The 27461-nt window shown below is 43.6% G+C and overlaps 2 protein-coding genes across 8 annotated transcripts in view; one reads left to right on the top strand and one right to left on the bottom strand.

Moving 5' to 3' along the window:
• Window positions 1-18446, top strand: part of B3GAT2 (beta-1,3-glucuronyltransferase 2) — a 43831-nt gene extending 25385 nt beyond the window's left edge. For all 5 annotated transcript variants that reach the window (XM_075923716.1, XM_025186762.2, XM_075923717.1 and 2 more), the window contains exons 3-4: window positions 18073-18221; window positions 18308-18446. In XM_075923716.1, coding sequence (XP_075779831.1) covers window positions 18073-18221; window positions 18308-18394 — 236 coding nt within the window. In that variant the 3' untranslated portion in view covers window positions 18395-18446. The remainder of the gene's footprint in view (window positions 1-18072; window positions 18222-18307) is intronic.
• Window positions 18447-18989: 543 nt separating this feature from the next.
• Window positions 18990-27461, bottom strand: part of SMAP1 (small ArfGAP 1) — a 198732-nt gene continuing 190260 nt past the window's right edge. For all 3 annotated transcript variants that reach the window (XM_075923713.1, XM_075923715.1, XM_075923714.1), the window contains 3 exons: window positions 24901-25069; window positions 23737-24065; window positions 18990-19843 (listed from right to left, as the gene is read on the bottom strand). In XM_075923713.1, coding sequence (XP_075779828.1) covers window positions 19709-19843; window positions 23737-24065; window positions 24901-25069 — 633 coding nt within the window. In that variant the 3' untranslated portion in view covers window positions 18990-19708. The remainder of the gene's footprint in view (window positions 19844-23736; window positions 24066-24900; window positions 25070-27461) is intronic.

Below are 27461 nucleotides of genomic sequence, written 5' to 3'. Positions count from 1 at the left end.
TGCGGGGTGGAGGAGGATGCAGAGGCAGAATGGGAGGGGGCAGGGGTTGCACTGAGGGACATGGGGTGCTGTGGGGGAGGGAGGATAATGGGGCTGAGGGAAGATGTGGGGGGGGGGATAGTTTTATTTTGCTGAAACTGCACTTTCCTTTACTCCTCCCTCCCCAACTAGCTATTTGGCTGCATTCTCACCCTCCCACCTTTTCTGTGTTACTCCCCAAACCCCCTCCCATCCTCACCCTACACCCTGTCCTGCAGCCAAACTCCCTTCCAGACCCTGCTCTCCTCACCCTGTCCTGCACCCCACCTCCCATGCAGTTCCTGCATCCCTATCCCACTCACTGGCAGCCCTGTCCCGCACACTGAACGCCTCATTTGTGTCCCTGCGCCAGAGCCTAAGTGGGTCCATAAAATCCACTAACTCTGGAACCCCAGAAAAGTAAATCTGGCCTATGGAAAGCCCTGAACCTCAGTCCTCCCTGTCCCTTCTCTTCTCCTCACCCAATGTTAGAGGCAGCAAAGGAGGGAAGCAGGAGTCGGTGCTGGGGGCGGGGGGAGCCAGCTTAAAAGCGGGTTTCCCCCAAACATCATCTCTGAGCGATGGGGGGAGGCAGAGCTTCAGTGGCTAAAGGGAAAAACTTGCATTGTTGAAAGAATTTTCTGTGTCAAGATCTGCTATCTTTTTTTTCTTGTTTATGTCTGGGGTTTGATCTTGCTCCCATTGGTTTTAGCAGGACCCTTCCCGTTTCCTTCAATACAACCTTGACTGGGTGTATACTCTAATTTACATCTGTTATGATTATGGAAATATAGTTTTTCTTTTGGCTATTCAAAAATTAATGGTGGAGTAAACCTGCAGATACAAAAAATTTAGATGATTCACATGAATCTGTTATTTGATGTAAATGAAATTTGAATATAAAAGTCTTCTAAAAATATCTGATTTATGTTTACAAGGCCTAGTTCTATAGGCTTTGCCTTTGAATAACTACGTCCAATTTAATTGAAATTTGACAATATAAAAAACAAACTTGACTTAGTTTTCATCTGATCATTGGAATTGACACAGCATGACCCGGGAAATAATATTTAATTTTGTAAGCTTTTCTGTAAGTAAACTGATTAATATGGAAACCAGTTTTGACTTACTTCTTTATTGGTTTCTTTATACTAAAACTCTGATCAAGAGAGTAATAAGTTTTGCATGTACTTACCATCTTATTAAGAGAGTTTTAATTTTAATCTTGGTGGGCTTTTAAAAAAATAACTTAATAACCTGGTAAAATTGAAGTGAGATTTGATTTAAAAAAAAGGGAAATGTTGGTTGAGTTCTTTCATATAGGTTACATTTCTGTATGTAAAAATGAAATTTGTGGTTACTCAAAATGTTTTGAGAACTTGATATTTCTCTGTGTGTGTGTGTGTGTGTAAATTACTGTATTGAATATTTATTCAACATACTTAAGTTATTTTATTTGTACAAAATGTCACCAATGTAAGTGTAATTTTGCCCCTTTTTGCACCAATCTGTTGCACATTGGATGCAATATGTAAAGAGTTATAAAAATGTTATGAAATCTTTATGTGGCTGCAAACATGAATTCAGTTATTTCTAAATTTCTGCATAAAATTATGTTTCCCTCAGATACTGGACAAAAACTTAGGTCCTAAGATGGTCATAGCCCTAAGGATGTTAAAATGCAGTTAACTGACAACTCGACTAGTCGTCTTGTACATTTCAAAGGAGTATTGCAGAACTCTACAGTCCAGGGCCAGCGGGAAGTCCGGTCTGCACAGGGCATGCCTGCTTTGAAATGCACAAGAGTCCCTAGCTGGGGCTCTTGTACATTTCAAAGGAGGAATGCAGAAGTGTCTATGGAGTAGGCACCTACTGACCCTTGGCTCCATGCAGCTGCTCCTTTGAAATGTGTGGAGGTGGCATTTTAAAGGGACAGCCATGGAGCCTGGCATCGACCCTAGGCTCTCTGCGGCATTTCCCTGGAACCTAGGATCAGCTGGGGAGTCTGCAGCTGACCCTGCGCTCTGCTGCCCCTTTAAAATGGGTGGAGGCAGCAGTTTCAAAGGGGAAGCCGCTGCACAGCTGATCAAAGGGGCAGCTGAGGCTATTGAATAGTCGACTAGTCAAAATACTATCCAATAAGCATTCGATTAGTCTTTTACATCCTTACATAGCCCTATGACACACTATCGTGACACAACAAATTTAAATTAAATATCCTGCATACTTCTGTGGAAATGTCTAGAATGATTATTCTGAAGGTGATGATTTGTAGTGAAGAGATGAAAAAGGTCTGTACTGTCCAAAAGCTGCTTATTGTTGTAAAGAAGGCAGTTGCAGTTCGTTGTAGCAGTGCTAAGCTAGAAATATTTTGGTTTAATAGTGCAACACTGATTGAAATGCTACAGTGCTGTACATCTCTCTGGTGGTAAGAGTAAAATAGTCCAGCAAAATCATTTCTCAATTTAATGAGTAACTAGTGCATGTTTAAAATATGTGGATAGACTTCTCTCCTATTTTTGGCTAGTTCTGAGAATAGTGATTGTCATGCTGTCTGGACTGTCTCAGGACAGAGTGTTAACCTTAAGGTGTTGGGATATGTAAAATGAATAGGGGTCTAGGATGATGATACTTCAGTGGGTAAGAGGTCTAGTCAGAATAGGCATTGCCATTGCCCTATGAACATGTTTTCCCCCTTTGTCCAGGCAGCTTTGGAAGACGATTGCACTGAACAGTGTCTTGTTTTGTCTTTGCACTTGTCTTTAAAAACATTTTCAGGGTTGAAGCGCTTTCTCCCTCTGTATAAGCTGCTAATTAAGACAGTATGTAATGCTGATTCAACTAAAAACCACTAAACAAACCGGGGCGGGTATAATTGTATTCATCGCCTACTTATTAATATTCATTGTGTAGGAGTTAACATGACTAAATAAAGTTTTAGGAAAAATGGTAATAGACGTGTTAATTAACATACTAAAATAGATAAGTGTGTGATTGGCACCAGGTTGTGTTGAATGTCCGAGGTGAACATGCATGGGCAATAAAGCAGTTCCGTTTATCCAAACTGTTCCTGGGTCGCCTGTTTCTTCTCTAATATGAGGCAGACTATCAGGAAGCAGGTCACAGATCCCAAACTGATTGTTTGTTCATCAATCCAGGAACAAATGTGAATTTCTAAAGCACTGTCACATTCTTAAAATGGAGTCAACCTCAGTTGCCTTGGACAGTCCAGTCCATCTTAACTCTCAATGATTGTTAGTTGCTATGTTATATCAAAGATCACAAAATACTAATGTTGCTCTTAACGTTATTGGATTTTTGATGTGAACATGCATAATACTGTTGTGTGTTTGCCCCAAATTTTGTACAAAGAGGGCCAAGTGAGGTGTGTATTGAAAGCTTATGCTTTGCTGATTCTGTTTGTTATTCATGTGCTTGTATGATTTTTTTATTTAAAGTTGTAAATATTGGCCATGTACTGGTATTTCAAGTATTTGCTTCTGGGAGAGATCAATAAGCATCACCCATCTATTGAAAAGGGCGTATAATCAAGAGAGTAGCAGTACTTGACGAATAATGAACATTATGTGTTTCTGATATGCACCTGAGGAATTCTACTATAAATCTGCAGTGTAACAGGCATCTCATGGCCTCTTGCCTAAAAAGGACCTGGACAGGTGAATTGCTCATATGACAATCTCCATTTCGGGAGGTACTTGCAGACAGCGAGAACAAGAGTATTCCCTCCACACAGGCAAGAAAAAGGGCCCTGGGGGTTCCTCCATCTTTGTCTTCACTCCATCTCTTCACTTTCAAAGCATCTTTGCTATGAACAAAGGGCCCAGAAGAACTGATGACCCATCCAGAGACTTTTAAGCTCTCAGCTCCATCTCTGCTAAGAGCCTGCACCAAGGACACTGAGATTGGTGTGTGTAATATGACTTGTTTATCAATCTTAACTCTCAAACTCTTCTTTGTTTCTTTTAATAAACCTTTAGACTTTAGAGTATAAAGGATTGGCACAGTATGCTCTTTTGAGTAAGATCTAAGGTATCAACTCCCTGGGAATATGGCTGGTCCCTTAGTATCAGAAGAACCTGTTTGGTTTTCATAACCTCTAATTTTTGTAAGGTTGTGGCACAAGAAAAGATGGAGTGTGTGAAGGGATGACTTGTATGACTTCTTGCTAGCCAGTGTGGCAGCTGAAGTGTTCTTTGTGCCTAGTGTAGCGTGCCTCGTAAGGGAGAACCCTCCAGTCTTGGGCTGTAAGTAGCCCTGACTAAGCAATTCACCGATTTGACCCTCTCAGTGGTGCCCCCAGAACCCGTTATATTGCACCTAAGTAAATTTGTATCATATATCTCAAACCAAAGACAATGCTTGCAGCCCATCCTATAATAATTAATCTTCCATTTGTTTAACTTGGAAAAGGAAATGAAAGCATACTACAAGGTTAGAGAAGATGAGCATATGTATACAAATTTGTTAAAGTCCATGGTTTTAAAAGGTGGCAAGAGTTTTGGTAATCTGTTAGCTGTGAAAATCTTGACCCTGGGGAATCTCTGCTTCTGTTTTGTAGCTCCAGCCCCATCAGGCTACATCTACACTGCAATGCTATTTTGGGATACCAAAGTATCCCGAAATAGCTGTTTTTCGTCTTCACAGCAAGCCTGTGATTTTGAAATATAACGGGCTTGCTATTCCAATGTCCTTATAAACTTCATTCCTTGAAGAGTAAGGTACGTTTCGGAATGGCAGGTTATTTCAAAATTTGGCACTGTGTAGATGGCGCCAAAGTACGAAATAAGCTATTTCAAAATAAGATTGAAATAAGATACACAATTTGCGTTGTTCAAATTGTGTATCTTATTTTGAGCCTATAGAGCAGTGTAGACGCACCCTCAGAGTCCAAATGGCAAAAGAGACAACAAAATTTCTTAACAGCTATTTTTATTTCCTTAGTCCATCCAGCTTGTTTGCAGTCCTGGGAATGCATGGTCTCAACACACTGACTGAAGAGGAAATGAAATTCAGGAGTTCCCCAGTGCTTTTCCTGTGTTCCTGGGAGTGCAGCAGAGTTGAAAATGCTGGCCAGAGTGGTCACATTGGAGTACTGAGGGACATTCCTGAAGTCCCAAAATGCCAAATTGAATAGCACTGTCTCTACACTACCCCAAAGTTGACCCCAAAAGATCAAATACCCTATTCATCTCATCAAGGCAGAGTATAGCAGTTCAATTTAAAATCCCATAAGGTTGGTAGAAGGGGTTTGGTGTAGATACATTCTACACCAAAATAGACTAAACACAGCTACCTTGGACCTAACCCATACTGTAAACCAGGTTTATGGTGTCTTATTTCCTAGGCTTGGAAAAGTCAGTTTGGCCTGGAAATGAATCCCTTCACAGTTGAAATACTGCTACTACTTGAGAGAGTACATGCAAGTTACTTTTGAGCTGAATAACCTTTGACCAATGCTTATGCTTTGAAAGCTACTCAGAAAGAATGTTGTCAGTCAAGAGTTAAAATTCTCAGCTGTGACCATTGTCAGTTTAGTCACTGCCACTAAGCAGCTAGCATTCATAGCTGCTTGCTTTAAAAAGGGTTTTGTGTATTCATAGATTACTCTAAGCAGCACATGCAGTGCAGAAAAATGTTTTCATTCTAACTTCCTACAGAAAAGAAGCAGTGGATGGGCAAACTGTGAGAAATGTATTCTCCAAACAGCCAGAGATAAGCATAGCATGCTCTTGCATAAAGTAGGCTGTGTGCACACACATACAATTTCTTTGAATATTTAGGAACTAAAAATTAATGTCTCCATTTATGACTATAGGCCTGCTTCTCTGGTGAAGGCTTCCTCACCAGTAAGCCCTGTCTTTTTCTCAGCTACTGAACTATTTGGTTTCTACCCTTTCGGAGCTAAAGACGAGGGGGGGAAGAATGAGTTTGTCCACAGTGCTTGTCTACGTGGCACTTAAGTCTACACTAGAGAGTTGTAAATTTCAGTGCACTTGAAAATGTTGCACACTAACTAGGCAGTATGGTACCTGATGGTTCCTTAGTTTGAGTGACTAGCTGGTTTCAAACAGCACTATGTAAACATGCATGAGAAAATATTTTGTGTACACTAGAAGGGTCCATTTAGGCCAGTTAGTGAATGACATACTTACGCAGACTAAAGCATCATGTAGAGATGCTCTCAGATGTTCCGTACAATTAAGATTGATTAAAGAGGCAAAAAAAAAATGTTTAGCAGAGAGTGAACCAAGTTCATTCTATGGCAAAGCTAACCTCAAAGAAAAATTCTAGTGTTTTCAGAATAGCACGTCCAGTGATTAGAAGTAGCATGCATTGGGAAGAGAATAAAATCCAGTTTTGAGGTTGCTGCTTACATTTCATTCTCCCCTTCCAGCTGCTGGCCTGAGGTAACAGGACTCTCCTTTTCAAGAGTCCTTGATGGTAGGAAGTTGCATTAACGTGATGAGCAAATGGGAAGCCATAGGTGAGATGTGTGCGCCAGCCCCCAGGATCTCTAAATGAGGGGGAATGGGCCAGGGCAGTTATGGAGATATACCCTTGTGGTAGCCATGAAGTTTCTCTTCTGTCCCCCTCCAGCATACTCCAGGTAGGTGACTTACTGGGTAGCCAGTTGACACTTGGTTGGGGTAGCCATCAAATCTGCCTCTTCGAGAACCTGTAATATTGCCACTATGTGCTTCATATGTTTGTCTCAGCTTTTGCTGTACTTTATTCTGTCAATGTAGGTGGCTATGCATGCCCCATGTGGCTGTAACATACTATCCATCAGCTGCTGGAAAGTGGTTAAAGTTTAAACTGGTGCAGTCTTCAATGTGGAGAAAGTGGTTTTTTTCTCTTTAGATTCAGGTGTCAAGGGGATTTCCCAATATTCCTTAGTCAAGATTGGATATACATATACTTAGTGAGCCCCAAACTTTCCAGCAGTTCTTCAAACCTAACATGGGGTATGCATTTAATTTTGAAATGTTTATCTTTCTGAAGTCCATACAGAACTGTGTCAGCCCATCCAACTTGGGCACAAGTATGATGGAGATCCTCCGCTCTGACACTGACTGCTATCATGGCCTGGAGTTCCTGGTGAACTAGAAGAGTCTCCCACATCTTTCTTGGGAAAGGCTGTGGCTCACGTGTGTCTCCCTTCCTTGTTTGGTGTCTATGTGGTGGAACATCAGGTGGGTCCACCAAGATACTAACAAAAACACCTTGGGCAATGATTTGACCAACTGGTGAATTTTGTTACTCTGAATTAGGCTACAGACCTTTCCTGCAGGTATGGCACAATCTTGTGGTGGGCCTGAGCTCCGGTGTGGAGGAAAAACTGAGTGATTAGCAGGCTATGAAGAGGTTACTTACCTCGTAACTGTAGTTCTTCGAGATATGTTGCTCATGTCCATTCTGATTAGGTGTACGTGCGCTGCGTGCACGGATTCCGGAGCTTTTTTCCCTTAGCAGTATCCATAGGGCCAGCAGGGAGCCTCCTGGAGTGGCACCAGTATACCGGTGTATATATACCTCTGCTGGCCCCTCCACCCCTCAGTTCCTTCTTGCCAGCTCCTTCCGACATGGGGAGGCGGGTGGGATGCAGAATGGACATTAGCAATGCATCTTGAAGACAGTTACGAGATAAGTAACCTCTTCTTTTTTTTCAAGTGCTTGCTCATGTCCATTCTGATTAGGTGAATCCCTAGCCGTGTCCCCCCCCCCCCCCCGGAGGCGGGGTCGGAAGGTGACTAACTACCTAATTATCCTTCTGCAAATCTCAGAACTGCCCTCCTAATGGCAGCATCCTTCCTGGCCAGTTGTGTAATCGCATAATGCTCCGCAAAGGTATGCACCGACGACCATGTCGTTGCCCTGCAGATTTCCAAGATCGGCACATGAGCTAGGAACGCCACCGACGTTGCCTGAGCTCTCGTGGAATGGGCCGTTATGCGCGGCAGTGACCTACCCGCACCCTCGTAGCATAGCCAAATGCAGGAAGTCATCCACGAGGATATACGCTGCGCCAAGACTGGAAACCCTTTCATTCTTTCTGCCACTGAAATAAACAATTGGGGTGATTTACGAAACCCTTGCGTCCTGTCTATGTAAAAAGCCAACGCCCTTCTAACATCCAGGCAGTGCAAAGCCTGTTCCCTGGGTGAGGCGTGTGGCTTGGGGTAAAAAACCAGTAGGTAAATATCCTGGGAGAGATGGAAGTGTGAGACAACCTTGTGTAGAAACCCCGGGTGTGGATGCAACCTCACCTTGTCTTTAAAGAACACCATGTAGGGCGGTTCTGAAGTCAGCGCTCTAAGCTCTGACTACCCTCCTGACTGAGGTAATGGCCACTAGGAAAGCTACTTTGTAAGACAAGTGCTTCAGAGAGCATGATGCCAGAGGCTCGAATGGCGGCTTCATAAGGGCAGTCAGGACCAGCTTAAGGTCCCAAGGCAGACCGGCGGCCTCTCATATGGTATCATCCTGTCAATTCCCTTCAGAAACCTTTTAACGATAGGATTAGCAAAGATGGACCTCTGACCCTCCCCAGGGTGAAAAACCACTATAGCTGCCAGGTGTACCCTCAGGGAGGCTGTGGCGAGGCCTTGCTCCCGCAGGTGGAGGAGGTACTCCAGGACAGTCGGGACCGCCCCTTCACCTGGAGCGAGCGTTCTGCCCCCTAGCCACGAGGTAAACCTCTTCCATTTAGCCTCGTAAAGAGCTCTAGTGGACGGCTTCCTACTTTCTAACAGCACCTCCTGGACTGTGCTGGAGCAGGCTTGCTCCGTAACCGAGAGCCACTGAGGAACCACGCCGCGAGGTGCAGGAATGACAGGCTCGGGTGGTGTGCTACTCCGGCCTCGCAGCTCTGCGTGATTAAGTCTGGCACGAGAGGTAGCCTGAGTGGTCCCTCCACGGTTAGATCTAACAGAGCGGAGAACCAGTGTTGGCGAGGCCACACTTGGCACTATCAGAATGGCCTGGGCCCCGAACCTCTGCACTCTGATGAGCGTCTTGTGAATCAGAGGGAACGGGGGGAAGGCATAGAGTAAACCCCTGGGCCACCTGATCTGTAGTGCATCGCCCCAAGAACCCAGACCGTGACCCATGTACGAGCAGTACTGCCGGCACTTGGCATTGCTCAGTGTTGCAAACAGGTCCAGATGGGGAAACCCCCACCTCTGGAAGACTTCGTGAAGTATGTCTTGCCTTAGCACCCACTCGTGTGCCTGAATCGAGTGGCTGAGCCTGTCCGCTAGCCCGTTCCTGGTCCCTGGGAGGTGAGACGCCTCCAGACAAATGCTGTGGGCTACACACATTTCCCACAGTTCTAGGGCTTCCTGGCACAGGGGAGAAGAAAGCGCCCCACCCTGCTTGTTGATATAATACATGGCCATAGTGTTGTCTGTCAACACCGCCACCACCCAGTTCTGTAAGTGGAGAAGGAACGCCCTGCAGGCAACCTCAAAGGATTGTGTGTTACTTTGAGCCATCCCTGAAATGGGCGCATGCGCAGCCTGGCGTGTGGGACCACATAAGTACACACCGCCATGTGGCCTAGGAGCCTCATACAGGTCCTCGCCGTCGTAGTAGGAAACTCCTGTAGCTCCACTACCAACGAGCGGATAGCAAGGAATCTGTCCCTCGGTAGAGACGCCTTTCCTGCGGGTGAGTTTAGATGGGCCCCTACGAAGTCTATCACCTGCGTGGTCTAATAAGGATTTGGCATCGTTTATGAATAGCCCGAGGCTCCCGAACAATGTCCTCGCCCGTGTGACGTGATCTAGCACCTGTTCTCAAGACGTGCCCCTTATCAGCCAATCGTCCACGTATGGAAACACTCGGACCCTATGCCACCACAGGAACGCGGCTACCACCATCATACATTTGGTAAACACCCACGGGGCTGTACACAGCCGAAATGGGAGGACCATGAACTGGAAATGATCCCGTCCCACCAGAACCATAGGAACTTTCTGTGACTCAGAAAAATCGAAATGTGGAAGTACGCATCTTTGAGATTGAGAGCAGCGTACCAGTCCCCCTTTTGGAGCAATGGGATGATGCAAGCCAGCATCACCATCCTGAACTTTGCTTTTCTTATGAAGGCGTTCAGGTTTCATAGGTCTAATCTGGGACGCATGCCCCCCATCACTTTGGGTACCAGGAAATAGCAGGAAACCCTTTCCCCTCATCTCTGGGGGCACTCTTTCCATAGCCCCTAGTGCTAGCAGGTTGGACACCTCCTGCCGGAGGAGTGTCTCACGAGAGGGGTCCCTGAAAAGAGACAGGGAGGAGAGGTGGGGGGAAGGATAGGAAAGGAAGGGGATAGTATACCCCTGCTTTACCAGGTCTAGGACTCAGCGGTCCGACGTGATCTTTACCCATTCCTGGTAAAAGAGGGAGAGATGGTCCCCAAAGGGTGGATAGATAGGTGCGACTGGTACTCTGCTCTCCGGCGTACCTTCAAAATGAAGGCTTAGTCTGGTGGCCAGGTGATGGCCCTGCGCCTCTCTGAGTCTGACTGAGGACCTCTATGCCTACCTCTAAAGAGGTTGGGGCGGCTATTGTTGCGACTCCTCCTACGGACCCTATCAATGCTTTGTCTCTGCTGAAAGGGTCTGGGATAGCTTCTAGCCTGGAGGGAACGTCTCTGGGGGGCCGGGATGTGAAGCTATGAAGCTTGGAGTCAAGTCTGCTCTGAAAATAGGCCCGACCCTTCGAAAGGTAGGTCCTGGATAGTGGTCTGCACTTCGGACGGGATGCCGGACACTTGTAGCCACGCACTACGCCTCATGACCACCCCAGTAGCCATAGTGCGGGCAGTTGAATCGGCCACATCCAGAGCCGCCTGGAGGGACGTACATGCCACTGCCTTTCTCTCCTCCATCATGGCCCCAAACTCTTGTCGGGATTCAGGGGAAAGCTGGCTGCCAAATTTTTGCATTGATGCCCATGTGTTAAGGGCATAATGCCTCAGCATCACTTGCTGGTTCGCTATATGTAGCTTAAGGCCCCCCTGTGGTGTAGGCCTTCCGGCCAAGCAGGTCCAATTTCTTGGGCTCTTTTGTCTTTGGGGTGGGGCCCGGAGGCCCTTTACGCTCCTTCTGCCCCACGGCCTGCACTACTATCGACCCCAGAGCTGGATGGTTGAAAAGATGCTCGTGCCCCGCTTGAGGAAAGTAGTACCGCCTCTCCACACCTTTCTGGGTCAGCGTGATGGAGGCCGGTGTCTGCCACAGGGTCTTTGACAGCTTGTCCACCGTTTTATTCAGTGCGAGCGCCACTCGCCCAGAGCCCGCTGCAGTCAGAATGTCCACCATAGGATCTTGGTCCTCGTGGACCTCCTCATGCTGGACTGCTAAGTTAACTGCCAACTTTCGGAGCAGCTCCTGGTGTGCCCTTGCGTCCATTGAAGGGGGCTGAGGTGCAGAGTCTGCCAGAGCCTCATCTGGCGATGACGATGAGGACTCTCTTGGAGGGACCACCTCTTCCCCACCGAGCTGTGCCTCCGGTTTCCCTCCAGCCGAAATGCCCATCTGGGTCGAGCCCGGCTGGACCGTAGCCTCCTGCCCTTGGCCAATTATTTGAGGCCTAGGCATTGTTGCCATGGGCGGGCTCTCCTCAGGCAGAGGGGCTCTTAATGGGGTGGCTGATGGGGCGCTACTCCTTCAGGATGACCCAGCCACCGACATCGTAGGAGGGGGCCCCTGGGCCTGGTGGTGGACCCCAGGGCGTCCAGAATGACCACTGGGGTTGTCCCTGCCACTGCTGCTGGTCCGCTGAGTCCCGGTGACCCAATCTAATAGTTGAACGAGACCTATGATGGGATCGGGACCTGTACGATGACTGGGCTGATGTCACCGATTCAGCCTCTGACTCTGACAAATAGTCCGATGCCGGCCAGGGAGGAGCTGATGACGCTTGCACCCTTTGCTGCGCCACCATGGCTGACTGCTTGCCCCTGTGTTCCACACGCAGTGCCGGAGGGGGCATAAGTGGTGGCACTTGCTGCGGTGGTACCATGCCCAGCTGCATTTAGTAGGCTGGTAAATAACCAAGTGGTGCCGCCATTTGCTGCGGCACCGCAGTCTGTTGCGGTACTGGTGCTCCCAGGGCGTGAGCTGGGATTGGTTCGGGGAGAGGCAGCAGCGTTGGTGCTGTGCGGGGCACCGGCTGCAGTGCCGTAACTGGCACGTAATACGGTGCGGGGCCCTGCACCGCCCATGGGCCCGGCTGCGGTGCTGGCCCCTGCACCGGTCCTGTATAGGCTGTTGGGTGCCCCGGTACTGGTGCCGCAAACGCACTCACTCCCGGTGCTGCTGCCACTGCTGCTGGACAGGAGGCCGGGGTCGAGGCTGGTGTCTGTCCTTGCTCCAGTGCTGGTGCTCTTGCTGGCACTGGGAATTCCTGCTGGTGCTGGGCCAAGGCCTGCACCTCGCCCAGAGAGTCCCACGGCCCAGCTGTCGGAGCCTGCTGGGGTGCGCTTGAGCCCTGCGCCGGCACGGTCCACCCCTGCAGCACCCGGCCCTCTCCTTCCTCCGCGGTCATCTCAATGAGGTCTCGGGCTGCCTCAAAAGTTTCTGGGGTGGAGGGACGACAGACCTTCCCTATCCCCGTGGCCTGCCCTGAACTCCTGCCCTTGTCTGGGCTGCGCCTCTTCTTTGAGGCCTTAGAAGACAGATGCCCCTTGGCACTGGGGACTGTGATCTATGCCTCGGTGTCTTATCGGCCTCTGATCAGTGCTTGGCTGACACGGGTGCTGCTGACAGTGCGCTGCGGATGGAGTGGGGGCACTCCTCGCCCTGGGCTGCAGTGCCGACTCCATTAATAGGAGTTTCAACCGGGAGTCCCTCTCTTTCTTGGTCCAGGGCTCTTTGCTCCAGGATCATCCCTGGTCCTGCCAGACCACGAATATTTCCAGACTAGAAAGTCACGGATTTTGGAGGTACAATCTGTAATAAGCTTCCCCACCCCATTTCACCAACTGGAAGGGACCTTATTATCTAGTCCAGAACTTGGATTCTGAGGTTGGTAGTAGCAGTAACATTTGGTCTCCTGACTGTAACTTGCATAATTGGACCACTTTGTTATAGTCATGTTGCTATGTGTGTTGTGCTTTCTGGGTGTTTTCTCTTGTGAACTCTCCAAGAGTCTTCAACTTGTCCTGAATCTGTATAACCTACATCACTGTGTTCATCCTGGTGCTTACTCTTCCCATTTCCTGGAAGTACACAATCTTTCTTGTCTGCCTCCTGTATAACAGTTGAAATGGGGAGAACACTGTGGATGCCTGGGCCACCGTGTGGATGGTAAACGAGAGAGTGGGGATCAAGTGGTTGCAGCGTTGGGGTTTGGTGGTCAAACTTTTTCCAACATGTTAAATGTTCTTGTTAAACTGCTTGACCAGTCCATTAGCCTGGAAGTGACACACTGACATCTTTAAGGATTTGGCTTTCTGTGGGCCTCAGCTTCATCAGGTGTTGGGTTAAATTTGTCTTTGGTTTTTCAATGATGATTTCAGGATCTCCACCCCAGTAGATACTTTTGAGTTCACTAGCAATGACAGCTCTCCTTGCTGAATAGATGGGACTGACCTGGGGGGTTCTGGCCCAAGATTCATGTTCTGTTGTGGCCTTCTCACCTGGATTCACCATATTTATGCCTATTTACTCGAGGGCTGTGTCTACATTGGCATCCCTTTCCGGAAAAGGGATGCTAATGAGACGCTTCGGAATTGCAAATCCGCGGGGGATTTAAATATCCCCCGCGGCATTTGCATTTACATGGCGGCCACTTTTTTCCGGCTCGGGGTTTTTGCCGGAGAAGAGCGCCAGTCTAGACGCGATTTTCCGGAAAATAAGCCCTTTTCCGGAAGATCCCTTATTCCTTGAAAGTAGGAATAAGGGATCTTCCGGAAAAGGGTTTATTTTCCGGAAAATCGCGTCTAGACTGGCGCTTTTCTCCGGAAAAACCCCAAGCCGGAAAAAAGCGGCAGCCATGTAAATGCAAATGTCGCGGGGGATATTTAAATCCCCCGCGGATTTGCAATTCAGAAGTGTCTCATTAGCATCCCTTTTCCAGAAAAGGGTGCCAGTGTAGACACAGCCAAAGGGTGCTCCTACAGTGGGTAGTGGCAGCAGGGGACATTCTTCTAACCCTGCCACTGGCATTCTAGGCATAGGGGACAGTCCTTTCCCACCTCCAGGTGGATGTCCAGCCTATAAAACACCAGAGCCCTCTGTCAACAATATTTCCCCCAAGTGACTCCATATGGGTCTGTATGCACCCCACTCTGGACTTTCTGAGTACTATGAGTTACATTCTTACTTCTCCTATTCTAGGATCATTCATTGCTCAGTGTGCCTCACCTGTTTGTTCAATGTGGGGCCACTGGTTCAACTGTTGAGAGTCCAGTAATTTGCTATCCCCACTGGAAAGCTACTCATAAACTTTGCATAATGTGGGTTTTTTTCCTGCATTCTTCTACAAAGTCCCTCTCATTGGAAAGCATGTCTAGATTCGATAGGCAGTGGCAAGCTTCGGTGGTCTCAGTTGGACGCAGGTAACAGATCCTTCACCCATGGGAATGCTCTTTCTTTTGGGTTTTCATCTTCCTTTGATTCTCCCCTTCTTCCCAGGCTTCCCCCTCAGCCACTGAAGCTGTCTCCTACCTTTTTGAGTTTTCTGGTCCAGCTCCACTTTCTCCAAGGAGATATCTTGCGATTCTTTGACCTCTTCTTTGAGGACCTTTCAGTAATATCCAAGTATAAAGAAGTAGGTCAGGTCTTTTGCTACTGCAGCCTGTAATGTTTCCATGTGTACATCTCTCATTGGGTAGGGTCATATGTCCTCATGGATACACTGGAGGTAGATAATGTCTTCAGCAGTATTCCTGCTAAAATTTTCCATCCATGAACAGAGTGAGTTTTGTCTTGTGCACCAGTTCATGTGTGCTTGTTTGGACATGTGCCACTGTAGAACCCAAGTCAACAAATATAATTTTTATATATAATATGTAAAAAATTCCAGTATGTGCCAGACTAGACTGATAACCTTTTCTTCTTGTAAAACCAAACCTAAAATAAACTGTCAGATAAGATCTGAACCCACTTTCTGCTGCCCTGTGTCAGACAAGCCCTTCATAAGGCCAAAAGGAATTTTGTTCTCAGAGGGGCTGAGCTGGCAGAGTTAAGTGGTCATGAATTTGTGGGTGGGACAGACAGTCCATCCCAGATATTGTTGGAAATAAATATTAGCTCCTTGAGATTCACAGAGATATATACTATTTTCTCTGCCCACCCAAATTGTTTCCCTGGATTCCCTCCCTCTCTTTCAGTTAACTTTCAGAAACTAGCCCTTCAACGAGCTGGGAACAGGTTTTCCCCTGCTGTTGCTTTCCCTACCTTCAGCCCCATCAGTTGCTTAATGACACTGGTGGGGTCCAAAGAGTCAGAAGCGAGGTCTGTTCCTGGGCAGGGCAGTGAAGAGCTAGGTGCTACTGCTGGCTGGGCAGTGCCTGTGGTGGTGCGGGGGACGGGCAAGGGCAGGATCCCAGAGTTCACCAGCACAGCATGACCCATGCCTCTTCTCTCATCTGCATACAAAGGGAGCCAGAGCTGCCGCTTCTTCCCACTGGACTAATATCTCCTCTCCCAGTCCCCACCTGTCACCCTCCTCCCAAACCAAGCCATGTGCATATCTTGCTGGGGTGCCTTCCCCCCACCACTCCTGGCTCTCTTTCAGGAGGAGAGAAGTGCAGTGAGTGCAGCTTAGGGCTGATCCTGGAGCTGGAACCAGGGCTGTGGTAAGGCTACCCCAGTAGGGACAGCTTCACTAAAGCCTGAACTTCAGCTGCAGCACAGCGGGGCAACTGCCTGCCACTTGGCCCTGCCAGCTGTGTTGCATGGCTGCCTGGGGAGTAGGTAGGCACAGCTCGGCAAAGGAGGTGGTGGGCAGAGAATTTTTTGGTGTGCAGCTGCATAGGTGCACGCCTTAGAGGGAACTCTGGCCCTCAGCTTTACCTACTGTCCCCACCAGCCTCTGCCAGACTAAGGTCTGGCTACAGAGTGAATTTCAGTCCCTGTGCAGACATTCCATCTGTTGATATCATAGCCATCATCTTCTGTTCCCTATTTCAAAGCCTGTGATCAGCTCTTCAGGCATGCCCATAATTATGGTCCATGAATGGGCAGGCCTTTGTAAAAATGTTCTTTCTGACCAAATACAATACAGTTCCTGGTAGGAGGATTTGTTTTTTTCATTAGGTTCGCTTAAGGGAGGATGTTCCCTTGGTTAAGATTGTTTGGCTGGGCTAGGCAGGGCTCTCTTGATTCTTGGAGGCGGACTTCCAGGTTCTTTTCATCTTTGTCTGTGTTCATGCCCTCCTCCCTCATTAAGGATGTGCATTTGAGTTCCCCAAATTTCCCACTGATGTTTGCTTATTGGTGCTCGGGGATATGTAAGACTGGCTTTTGGAGTTTCAGCTTCTAAATCAAGATGTACATGAAGTACGTGGGGGAAAGACATATGTGAGGAACTGAAATAATAAACTAGTCGTGTCGGCACATTTTTAGGCAAAGAGATCAGAAAAGTAAACTTCTGGCTGAATCTATGTCAGAATGGCTTTATAAGGCGTCCTATTTTTAGATTATACCTATTGGTGTCTGACTTGACTTGCTAAAATGAAGAACCTCTATGTTCACATCTAAAGTACTTGCAAGAGGGCAACAATAGCACTTAAGCTTTTTTGAATGTGATTCATGAAAATATTTGTTTTATTCAGTTGCAATTTTGTCTGAAGATGCTGCTGCACTAAAGGAACCTAAGAAACATTAAGACTGTGTCTAGACTGCAAGCCTCTTTCAAAAGAGGCTTTTTCAAAAGATACTTTTGAAAGAGCATCTATACTACAACCAGTACTTTCAAAAAAGCATGCTGCTTTATCAAAAGAGCACCTCAGTGGTCTGGATGCGCTCTTTCGAAAAAGCAGTTTACATTACATAGCGCCTTTTTTTGAAAGAGCACTTTCAAAAAAAGGCATTATTCCTCATAAATTGAGGTTTTCCGTGGTCAAAAAACTGCTGCATTCTTTCGATTTACTTTCAAAAGAATGCGGCAGCAGTCTAGACACACCCTAAGAGTTCTCTCTCTCACAGTTTCAAAGAAAATATCCCTGACGGATTACTGTAGTAGAAAATGGGACTGATACATGCACCATTAAAGTTGCATTTCAAACTGTTTGCAGCATTATATAGTTGTCAATACCGAAGAATAGATTTCAAAATTGTTTTTTTTCCCTTTAGATAGGTTGGCCTTTTGTTCAATGTTTTACAAAAAGTGGGTAGCTCATGTAATAAACATACATGACAGACTACTTAGTCTAGTCAGTTGACAGCAAACTGGAGATCTGTGGATACTTCTTTAATAAATCATTTTTTGGTACACAAGTGTTAACACTAACTCTAACCTATAATACAATCTAAATGTGCTTACCTTCCAACAGTAAAGTTGTTTAAGATCCTAAACTTCAGTAGCTAAAGAAGCTATGTCAGAGAATATACTCAGCTGCTGTGGCTTAATCTTTCGTTTTAATTCACCTTTGTTTGAGCTGTAAGTGTTTACAGTATGTGTGAATTCACAACATTTGCATTAACTATTGGCTTATATTTGCCAAGGTAATGAAAAATGAGAAAGTGTCTCAAAAATCAGTGCTATTAATTGTGCTCTCTAGCTAAAAGGAATATAAAAACAAAAGTGATTTTGTTGCACAATAGACAGTTGGTATACATGTGCAGAAATTAAATGATACAGACACATTAGTTTCACAGTGAAAAGTAATGGATATCATCAATAGGCTTTAGTCTACAATTGTATAGTATGAAAGTGTTCCCAAGCAATACATAGGGATATAGACTATATATACAAGTTGTTAACCCAGGAGTAGGGTTACTGGGAGATTTTCAGATTCAAAGGACAGTCACATTTAAAATGTTAAAACTTAACTTTTTATTTTAAAATCTTGTCTTAAAGGATTTGCTGTGAGCCTCCAAGTGATTCTGTCAAATCCTAAAGCTGTATTTAAACGACGTGGGTCTCAACCAGGAATGCAAGAATCTGATTTTCTGAAACAGATAACAACAGTGGAGGAACTGGAACCAAAAGCAAACAATTGCACAAAGGTACTAAATCCACTACTGTTGGAGAGTACTTACAGCTATCTTTATAGTTTATCAAATATGGCACTAATTAACCTTCTGTTTTTTAGGTTCTTGTATGGCACACTCGAACAGAAAAGGTAGATCTAGGTAATGAACCAAAATATCAACTAGATACAGTTAAAATTGAAGTATGATCTAGAGATGCAACTCAGACATAGGAAATGGATGTGGCTGAAGATGCCTACCTGACTTCAGTCAATTAAGAATTCAAGCATTGTACAGATCTACCACTCTGCAGCAGCCTGTACTAGTCATTTGATGGACTTCTGTGCAAACAAAAACTTGTCAGATAAGCAAATCTGATGGTCTGAAACATAACATCTTGTGTTGCATGCACTTCTCAGCTCAGCATCATTGAACTGAACTATAATAATTTGTTTTAAGAGTTTCCACATATTAATGCAAATTTAAGACTGAAACAACTGCAGTGCAACCTTTTCAAAAGCATTATTTATCTAACTTGACAAAAATATTATAAACTGTTTTTAAATTGCAAAATGTTGGTCACAAAAAAAATGGTTAAAAGCGCCTTCCACATTTAAATGCATTTTTCTTGTATTAAACAGCAACTTTCTTGAAGTCACAGTGATCAGGTAGATGATACAGTATTAAATAAAAACCACACAATGGTTTATGGATTTATTATTTTAATATAGGGAAATAACATTTTTATCAATACGAGGCACCATTAAATGTAAACACAATTACTGTCAAACCTGGATATATCTGCAAGGACAAAGTATTCATATATGGTGAGTTACCCTGTATGCATATTGTGCAATACGTTCTCTTTATTAGTACAATGTATACACGTATGGAACCAAATTGCATATTTTGTTACAGGAAACTCAAATGGATTAAATATTCATGTTTTGAAAGAATAAACTGAACATGTGGAACTACAGTAACATCCAGGTTTATCTTGCTTTCACTAACCACGTTCCCTGTGTTAAGCACACCATAATAACATCACAGTGAAATGAATGATAAAACAAAGTATGTTTGATACACTAAAAACATTGTTCAGTGATACATTTACATTCTATTTGTATGATTAAACATTTGTTCAGAGAGTATCTTCTACAAGGATTACTGGGTTATTTGGGGGCGAGGTTTATATATTTAGAGATATTACTAACATGATAGCTACATCCCTTATATGCCAATGTTTGATCTATAATTGAGAAAAAATGAGTATGCAATTGGTAAAGCAGCTTCTAAAAGATATGGTTTAAGAAACCATATGCACTGTAATGTGAAAAAGCTGCCAATGATATATGAATGTATTCTCAATCTGCTTTCCACCACATTGAATCAATCAATATAGGCCACAATACGGTCAGTTAGATAACTTCTTAATGTGAACAATTGGGGGAAAAAGAAAAAATAAATGCATTTGAGCAAGGAATGTCAAGTGACTGTTATGCATGAAATTTCTGTTGAAATTTTCATTTCCATAACTGTGTACTGAGAGTCTGACCCGAAGAGCTTCCAGTCCATCCTGCCACTGTATTGGGGGGCTGGCCAAACCCCATCATATTGCTGGAACTATTGAGATTCATTCCAGCCATTTGCTGATTCATCTGTGAAATGCACACATGATTCCAGTTAGTACTGATGTAAGAACTCACACAAACTTTTAATCAGCTTCAAGCAGTATATGTATTTCTAAACCAAATAAAGTGTATGTTAGGGAACAACATGGTGGATTGATTTAAATCACTAATTTAGACAAGCAAGCAGGAAACCTTGATTAACTAATTGATTTTAGTATTTTGCATTTGTACTTTCCTGAAGAAAGACTGATACTTATTAGTTGATAAATATTACAACATGTTATTTGCAGCTAGATGTAGCCTTATGATAAATATGGTGCTTTTTTGGCTAACCAGCAAGATACGGTGTTTCTATACATATTTTAAAATTATACAGCTTGTCACCTTTAGATTCTTAAATTTTTACATCTTTATGTTAGAAAATGGTAAATGATGTATTAACTAGATGAATAATATTTTACTCATTTAGATTCAATTAAGTATACAAAAACAGATTTAAATTTCTTAAGGAAATCAAACTACCTTAAAAGTACTGACTACAAATTAGCCAGGTTCCTCTGGGCCCCAGTAGTGCTCAACTCCCTGCTCTGCCCCGGGCCCCAGTTCATTTCCACCCACACTTTCTGAGTCAATAATTCTGAAACAAAGGAAATGCTATCAGTAGTTACTAAATTGAACTGATTTTGGTCACCATCTCCTTTGGGGTTTTACAATTAGTAGATCTCATTCTCTATCACCTAACTTAATTCATAGACTGGAAGAGGAAACAAACTTTCCTGCCTTTTCAACCCTCAACTGGTTTTTACCTTTGAGTAAACTAATCATTAAAATAAACTAGTGGAATAAACTTAAAAAAGAATAAAACAAATATTGTCACTACAGTCAAAAAGATGATTCAGAACATTAAAGTCTGCTTCCAGGTGTTTGACCAATCAGTAGCAAGGAGTGTGACAATCATGTAGCTTAATACTATATTTGATCACTAAAATATTTGTAACTGGAGAGGAAAATTAAAATAATTACTTTGCTGTTTATTCCTATAACACACATGAAATATACTTGGATGGGTTAATAGAGATTTAATTATCTTAATTCCTAAAGTTCTGTTCAGCTCTGCAACTGAATTTTTTTTTTAAGGTAAGCAGCATTTGTTAATATGACTAAACTAAAATGTATCAGAAAGTAATGGCTGCCACTAGTAACAAAATATATAACACTTTTAAAAAGTATTAAAGGTGAAGTAACAGTTTTTAAAAAAGTTCAGTCTTAACCTAAGATTTTTCCCCCAAATATCTAACTGATGTGTTTCTCTTTAAATATTAATATTTTCCTTTCAGTTTTACAAATAAGAGTGCATACTAGAAGTTGACTTTCTGCACAAATACATAGTATAAGAGCATATGTAGGTATCAAATGGTATTATTAGCAGTAACTTAATATTGCACAGTTTGTGGACAGAATGCGTATCATCAGCTCTCTGAGCAAAAAAAAGTGAGGTTTGCTTTTTGGATATCTGTAGTGGTATGTCTTACTCTCCAGTTAAAAAAAACAAAGTTAACTTATTCTACATAATAAAAATAGATGAGCATTTTGTCAACGTTTTAGTCTATAGGTTAATCTGTACTGCATTTTGTAATTTTCATATTTCAGTTATTATTGGTTTGATTTTCATATATGAATTAGAAGAGTCAGGACATTAATAGAGTAATATTGTATCATTATAAATGCTAAAGAGATATATTTACAGTAACTGCTAAATGAATCTTAGGAGGGTATCTGCATGTTAGTCTTTATCTGCAAAATCAGCAAGGAGTCCTGTGGCACCTTAAAGACAAACAGATTCATTTGGGCATAAGTTTTGTGGGTAAACCACTCTGACAAAGTGGTTTTTACCCATGTAAGCTTATGCCCAAATAAATCTGTTAGTTAAAGGTGCCACAGGGCTCCTTGTTTTATTAAATGAATGTTAAACTTCTTTCTGCAAAATCCTTCACAGGAGGATTTTAAAATTACAGAAGTGAGAGCGTACAATCCTGTGCATCTCACCATCATATATCAAAACAGTCTCTAAACTGTTGTGTTCCGTTCAAGTCACTTATCCAGCAACTCCTACTTGTTAATTTAAAATCTTTTCTCCAAAAGCTGCTTTGTTCTCCGAACACTGCAAATAAATATAGTTTTATATGGTAAATATGGTTTGTGCATATGATTTGTGCAGATTTATTCTGAAATTATATTTTTTAAATTTTCTTTAGAATGTTTTGGTAGGAAAAAGCTATTTTTAAATTGATTCTTGAAAGTTTTTGTGAATTACTTTGGTAGAATGTAAGCAGTATTCTTACCACTTAAAATTACACTTAAAAAAAATACAAAAGTTACATGAAAGACAGCTGGCTGTTCCTTTTTAATTTGCTAAACTAATTCACAAAAAAGAGTGAAGATTGAGTATTTCAACCTTTTTATGAACTGTCTACCTCTCATTTGCTGATCAAGCAAAGTGCAGTATCATTCTTGGATGTGCTTTATGATTTAGAGAGAGAGAACACTGACTTTCACGCTTTCATTAACTATTACAAAATGAATTTGTTCAACAAGCTGTTTGCAATCCTGAAATTAAGGCTCTCTTATATTTACATACAGAAGGCCTATGATTTTTCAATTATATTTTATGTTAATTTATTAGCAGAATGTTTGTGCAGAATTGGTGTATGCCTCAAAATCTACAAGTTTTTGTGGGACAGTCTTCTGAGCTTGTTTTTTTAAGAAAATAATGTAATTCTAAGACTAGACTTACAAGCAAAAATATTTTACAGAGTGGATAAAATCAATTTTAACAAATATGAATTAAAATTTTTAATATTAAAATCCTTGCATTACCTGATCATAATTTCAAATTTAATTTTAAATATTTTATGTCAAGGCTTAAACTTAATATGATTGGTTAAAATCATTTAAATTAAAATTAATGATTATACTATCCATGTTTAGCCCATTAAAGTTCTAATGAAAAAATAGTGTGTAAATATTAAATTAACATTTCTCTTAAAATATTTGCTTTTATAATACTGGGGGGAGAGGGGAAAGGGAGGTGTTGTGCCTGCCCTCGCTATGCTCACCAACCCCCCTCTCTGGCAGCTTTTGTAGCCAGAGGGTGTGAGAGCATGATGACTGTACTGGGTATATAGCCATGAGGGCAGGGGACTGGACTCAATGACCTCTCGAGGTTCCTTCCAGTTCTAGTGTTCTATGATTCTGATGTCATTCTGTCATCCAGCATGAAAAACTTTATTTAGGGGTACACACTCCTCAAGGGACATGGAGGAATATCTGGTGGGGAGGTGGGGGGAGGAGAGGCAGTGTGTGCACCTGGCAGGGCCTGGGCTCACCTCTACCGGAGCTGTGAAGGGAGTGTCACCCAGCTCTGCCTTCATCCCTTCTCTAGCCACATCCCCAGTTGTGACCCCAGTTTTGCTGATACCCTCTGCTGCAGAATATTTAGCTGTGGTATAGACTCATAAAATGAATGCTGAAGTCAGCTCTGGCTAGAGTCTGTACTCCTTGCAGCCACGAGGAGTGAGGGACGCCAATGGGAGCATTTGTTCCCATCAGCATCCCGCAGTGAGGACAGCGCCAAGCTCTGCTTATGGTTAGCTGATTCCAGTCACGTATTCTATGTAACTGGAGTTGCATACCTTAAAGCTGACCTTCCAGGTCTGATGTACACCTAGTCTTTAGGCTTCCGTTTACATGTCACATTTGTAATACTATGCAGACTGCTTGGACACAGAAGAAAATTTCAAATCACAGTATCTACAACATTTGTAGCTACAGCTTTCTAGTATGTATAGCTCAACTTCTAGTATGTGGAAAACAAATGGCTTTATTCATAAAACAGTAGCTTTTATCCAATAAATCCTTACCTGAGAGATGTTCCATTGAGCTTGTTGATTTTGTTGCATGCCATATTTATTTTGTACAGTAACCATTTGTCCTACTATTCCTCCTTGGGTTCCAACAACATTTTGAGGAAGTCCCATCACACCACTTTGTGTAGTGCCAGTGAAACCGTTGGGCATGCCCATGCCCACCATCATTCCTGTGGCCTGTCCTATGACAGGCACTGATTGTCCCATCATATTTCCCATCATTCCAGCAGCTGCAGGCACAGGTACTCCCATGGCTGGAAAACTTTGAAAAGGAGTTGATGGTTGTGTGGTAAATGGCATGGAAGAAGATCCCATAAACATACCTGCATTTTGGAAGGGGGAAGGAATAGAAAGAAAGAAAAATATTTTGTACTGATGTTTTCCCCCCTGAAGTTTGGACCAGTAAAAGTCATTTTTTTAAGATAATTTGTAGAGCTGATTCTGTCCACACTGTTGTGCACAAAATCAGTATCTGGGAAAATGGAGAAAGTGATTAAAAAGAATGTTGTAATGACAAGAAATGGACAGCAAAAATAACAGTTTAACTGCTAAAGTTGAACACTGCAGCTGCAGAGCCAAATTTTTATCTCAGTCACACTACTGAAAATTACTGGATTCTCACTGGTTTAATTAGACCAAAATATGACTCTTTGTAATGATTTGGGCAGTCTGCTGTTCAGATACTGAGGAATCTCATTTCATAATCAAATAATGAATGTTCAAACAACATAAATTATAGCAAGAAATAAAAAAATCAGGTTTATCAGTATATTTGGTGAGAGTTTAAAACATGTCAACAGCTATAACCTCTAATAAAATCAGTCTGAATGCTTCATTTATTTTAAGTAACAGAGGGGTAGCCATGTTAGTCTGAATCTGCAAAAGTGATGAGGAGTCCTGTAGCACCTTATAGACTAACAGATTTATTGAAGCATAAGCTTTTGTGGGCAAAGACCCACTTCATCAGATGCTTGTAGTACTCCTTGTCTCATTTATTTTAGGTTTTTACCCATGAAAATGATAAGAACAAACTAATCTCCTGTCCAACATAAAATAAAGCACATTTTCCTTACCTATATTCAAGTGGATTAAAGTCATTATATTCTAAATACTGTTTAAAAACAATCACTTTGGAAACAGATTTTAAAAATTAATTACCTGGAGCACTTTGCTGCTGCATGGTCCCTGTGCCATACAGTGATAAGATGGAATCTTTGGAGAGTTGTTTCTTTGCTGACTCTTCTGATTTTGTGGTTTGTTCAGTGAACAGATCAAGATCCCCAGATGCAGCAGATAAGGTAGCAGCTGTTGGATTAGTGGAAGTGCTCTGGAAAATAAAGATCAAAACAGACTATTCAATGAAACCACCTATAGAAATTATGTCTGATATAGAGCTGTTCATTCTCGCTTAAACTAATTGTAAAGCAGTTTAGTTATTAAGTTGTAAATGTATCAGTATTTTAGATTTTTTAATATTACTACAAAGAAACCCAACACTTGCCAATGTGTATCATAAGCAAGGAGGATCAATTCAGGTTAACACACAAACAGCAAAAATTACCTTGGGCGAATTGTGCTTAAATACATAGGTTACACAACTCTTGCTGTCACTAAATTTTCATGTGTGGATGGCATATGTCATAAAATGAAGTTAAATGATGGAAAATAAGAACATAAGAACGGCCATACTGGGTCAGACCAAAGGTCTATCAAACCCAGTATCCCGTATGCTGACAGTGGCCAATGCCAGATACCCCAGAGGGAGTGACTAGAAGAGGGAATCTTGAAGTATTCCCTTTCCTGTCACCCATTCCCAGCCCCTGAAAGAGGCTAAGGTCACTATTTCTACCCAGCCTGGCAAATAAGCCATTGATGGACTTAACTTCCATGAATGTATCTAGTTCTTTCTTGAACCCTTTTAAAGTCATTGTCTTCACAACATCCTCTGACAAGGAGTTCCATAGGCCAGCCATGAGCTGTGTGAAGAAAAACTTCCTTTTGTTTGTTTTAAAGCTGCCACCTATTAATTTCATTTGGTGACCCCTAGTTCTTATGTTATGGGAACAAGTAAATTACTTTTCCTTATACACTTTCTCCACACCACTCATTTTATAAAACTCTTATCATACCCTCAACTTTAGTTTCCTCTTTTCTAAGCTGAAAAGTCCAAGTCTTTTTAATCTCTCTTCATATGGGACCTGTTTCAAACCCCTAATCATTTGTGTTTCCCTTTTCTCAATGCCAATATCTCTTTTTTGAGATGAGGTGGCCACACCTGTACGCAGTATTCAAGATGTTGGCATACCATGGTTTTAGAGAGAGGCAATAAGATATTCTGTCTTATTCTCTATCCCTTTTTTAATGATTCCCTACATTGTTTGCTTTTTTGACTGCCACTGCACATTGAGTGGGTGTTTTCAGAGAAATATCCACGACTCCAAGATCTCTCTCTTGAGTAGTTATAGCTAAATCAGTCCCCCTCTTATTGTATATATAGTTGGGACTGTTTTTTCCAATGTACATTACATTTACCAACATTAAATTTCATTTGCCATTTTGTTGCCCAATCACTTAGTTTGGTGAGATATTTTTGATGCTCTTCACAGTCTGCTTTGGTCTTAACTATCTTGAGCCGTTTAGTATCATCTGCAAATTTTGCTACCTCCCCGTTTACCCCTTTCTCCAGATCATTTCCAAATAGGTTGAATAGGATTGGTCCCAGTACGACCTCTTGGGGGACACTACTAGTTACCTCTCTCCATTCTGAAAACTGACCATTTATTCCTACCGTTTGTTTCATGTCTTTTAACTAGTTATCAAACCATGAGAGGACCTTCCCTCTTACCCCATGACCAGGGCCGGCCTTAAGCCGATTCAGCTGAATCAGGCCCCACACCTAAGGGGGCCCCACGCCCTATACCCAGAAGTCGGCTCCCTCAGCTCGGCTCCCCACCCTTACCTGCACACGCTGCTGGCTGCTTCTGCCGCCATGCAGGTGAGCAGGGAGATGCCCAGGCGTGACGTGACGTCATGCCCGGGATTTTGAAACTGAAAAACTGGCGGCGCACGTGGTTTGGAGTCCGGCCCCAAAGAAGGCAGAAGGTAGGGGAGGAGGAAAACTAGGGAGAGGTGTGGGAGAGGCAGAGGCTTGTGTGGAGGGGGAAGAAAGGAGAAGGCACCAAGAGACAGGGATGCAGGAGAGGCAAATGCCAGGGGGCCAAGTGCAGACAATGAGGAAAAGGGCAGGAGGGGAGGTGTCAGTGGGAGGGGGTACAGGGTGATGCTGGGAGAGGAGGAGAGGGGAAGGTGCTGGGAGAAGGCTTGAAAGGAGGGGTGGGCATGCGAAAGGTGGGAATGGAGCAAGTCGTGCAAGGGCACGGGGGCATGAGGGCAGAAAGTGGTGAGGGGATGGGCATCAGGGAAAAAGGAGGCAGGGGCAGTGAGGGAAGGGGGGAGGCACAAGGAGGGTGCAGGGCTAAGGGAAAGTGCAGTTGCCAGGGGATTCTGGGCATGAAGCAGAAGGGCAGATACCTGCAGGGGAGGGACCAGTACCAGAGAGAGGCAGGCAGGGCAGGTGTGTAGAGGGAGGTGTTAGAAGAGGGGTAGCTCACATGATCAGAGTGGGGCTACTGGAGGAGTGGGCACGGGGGAGAATAGGGCTGGTGGAGGGAGGCAGGTCGCAGGAGGGCTGAGGGCAGTGAGAAGGGCAGGAGTCAGGA

The sequence above is a fragment of the Pelodiscus sinensis genome, chromosome 3 (assembly GCF_049634645.1).
Source record: "Pelodiscus sinensis isolate JC-2024 chromosome 3, ASM4963464v1, whole genome shotgun sequence".
NCBI lineage: Eukaryota > Metazoa > Chordata > Testudines > Trionychidae > Pelodiscus > Pelodiscus sinensis.
Note: the sequence above shows the minus strand (reverse complement) of the source record. Positions and strands in the feature narration are given on the sequence as shown.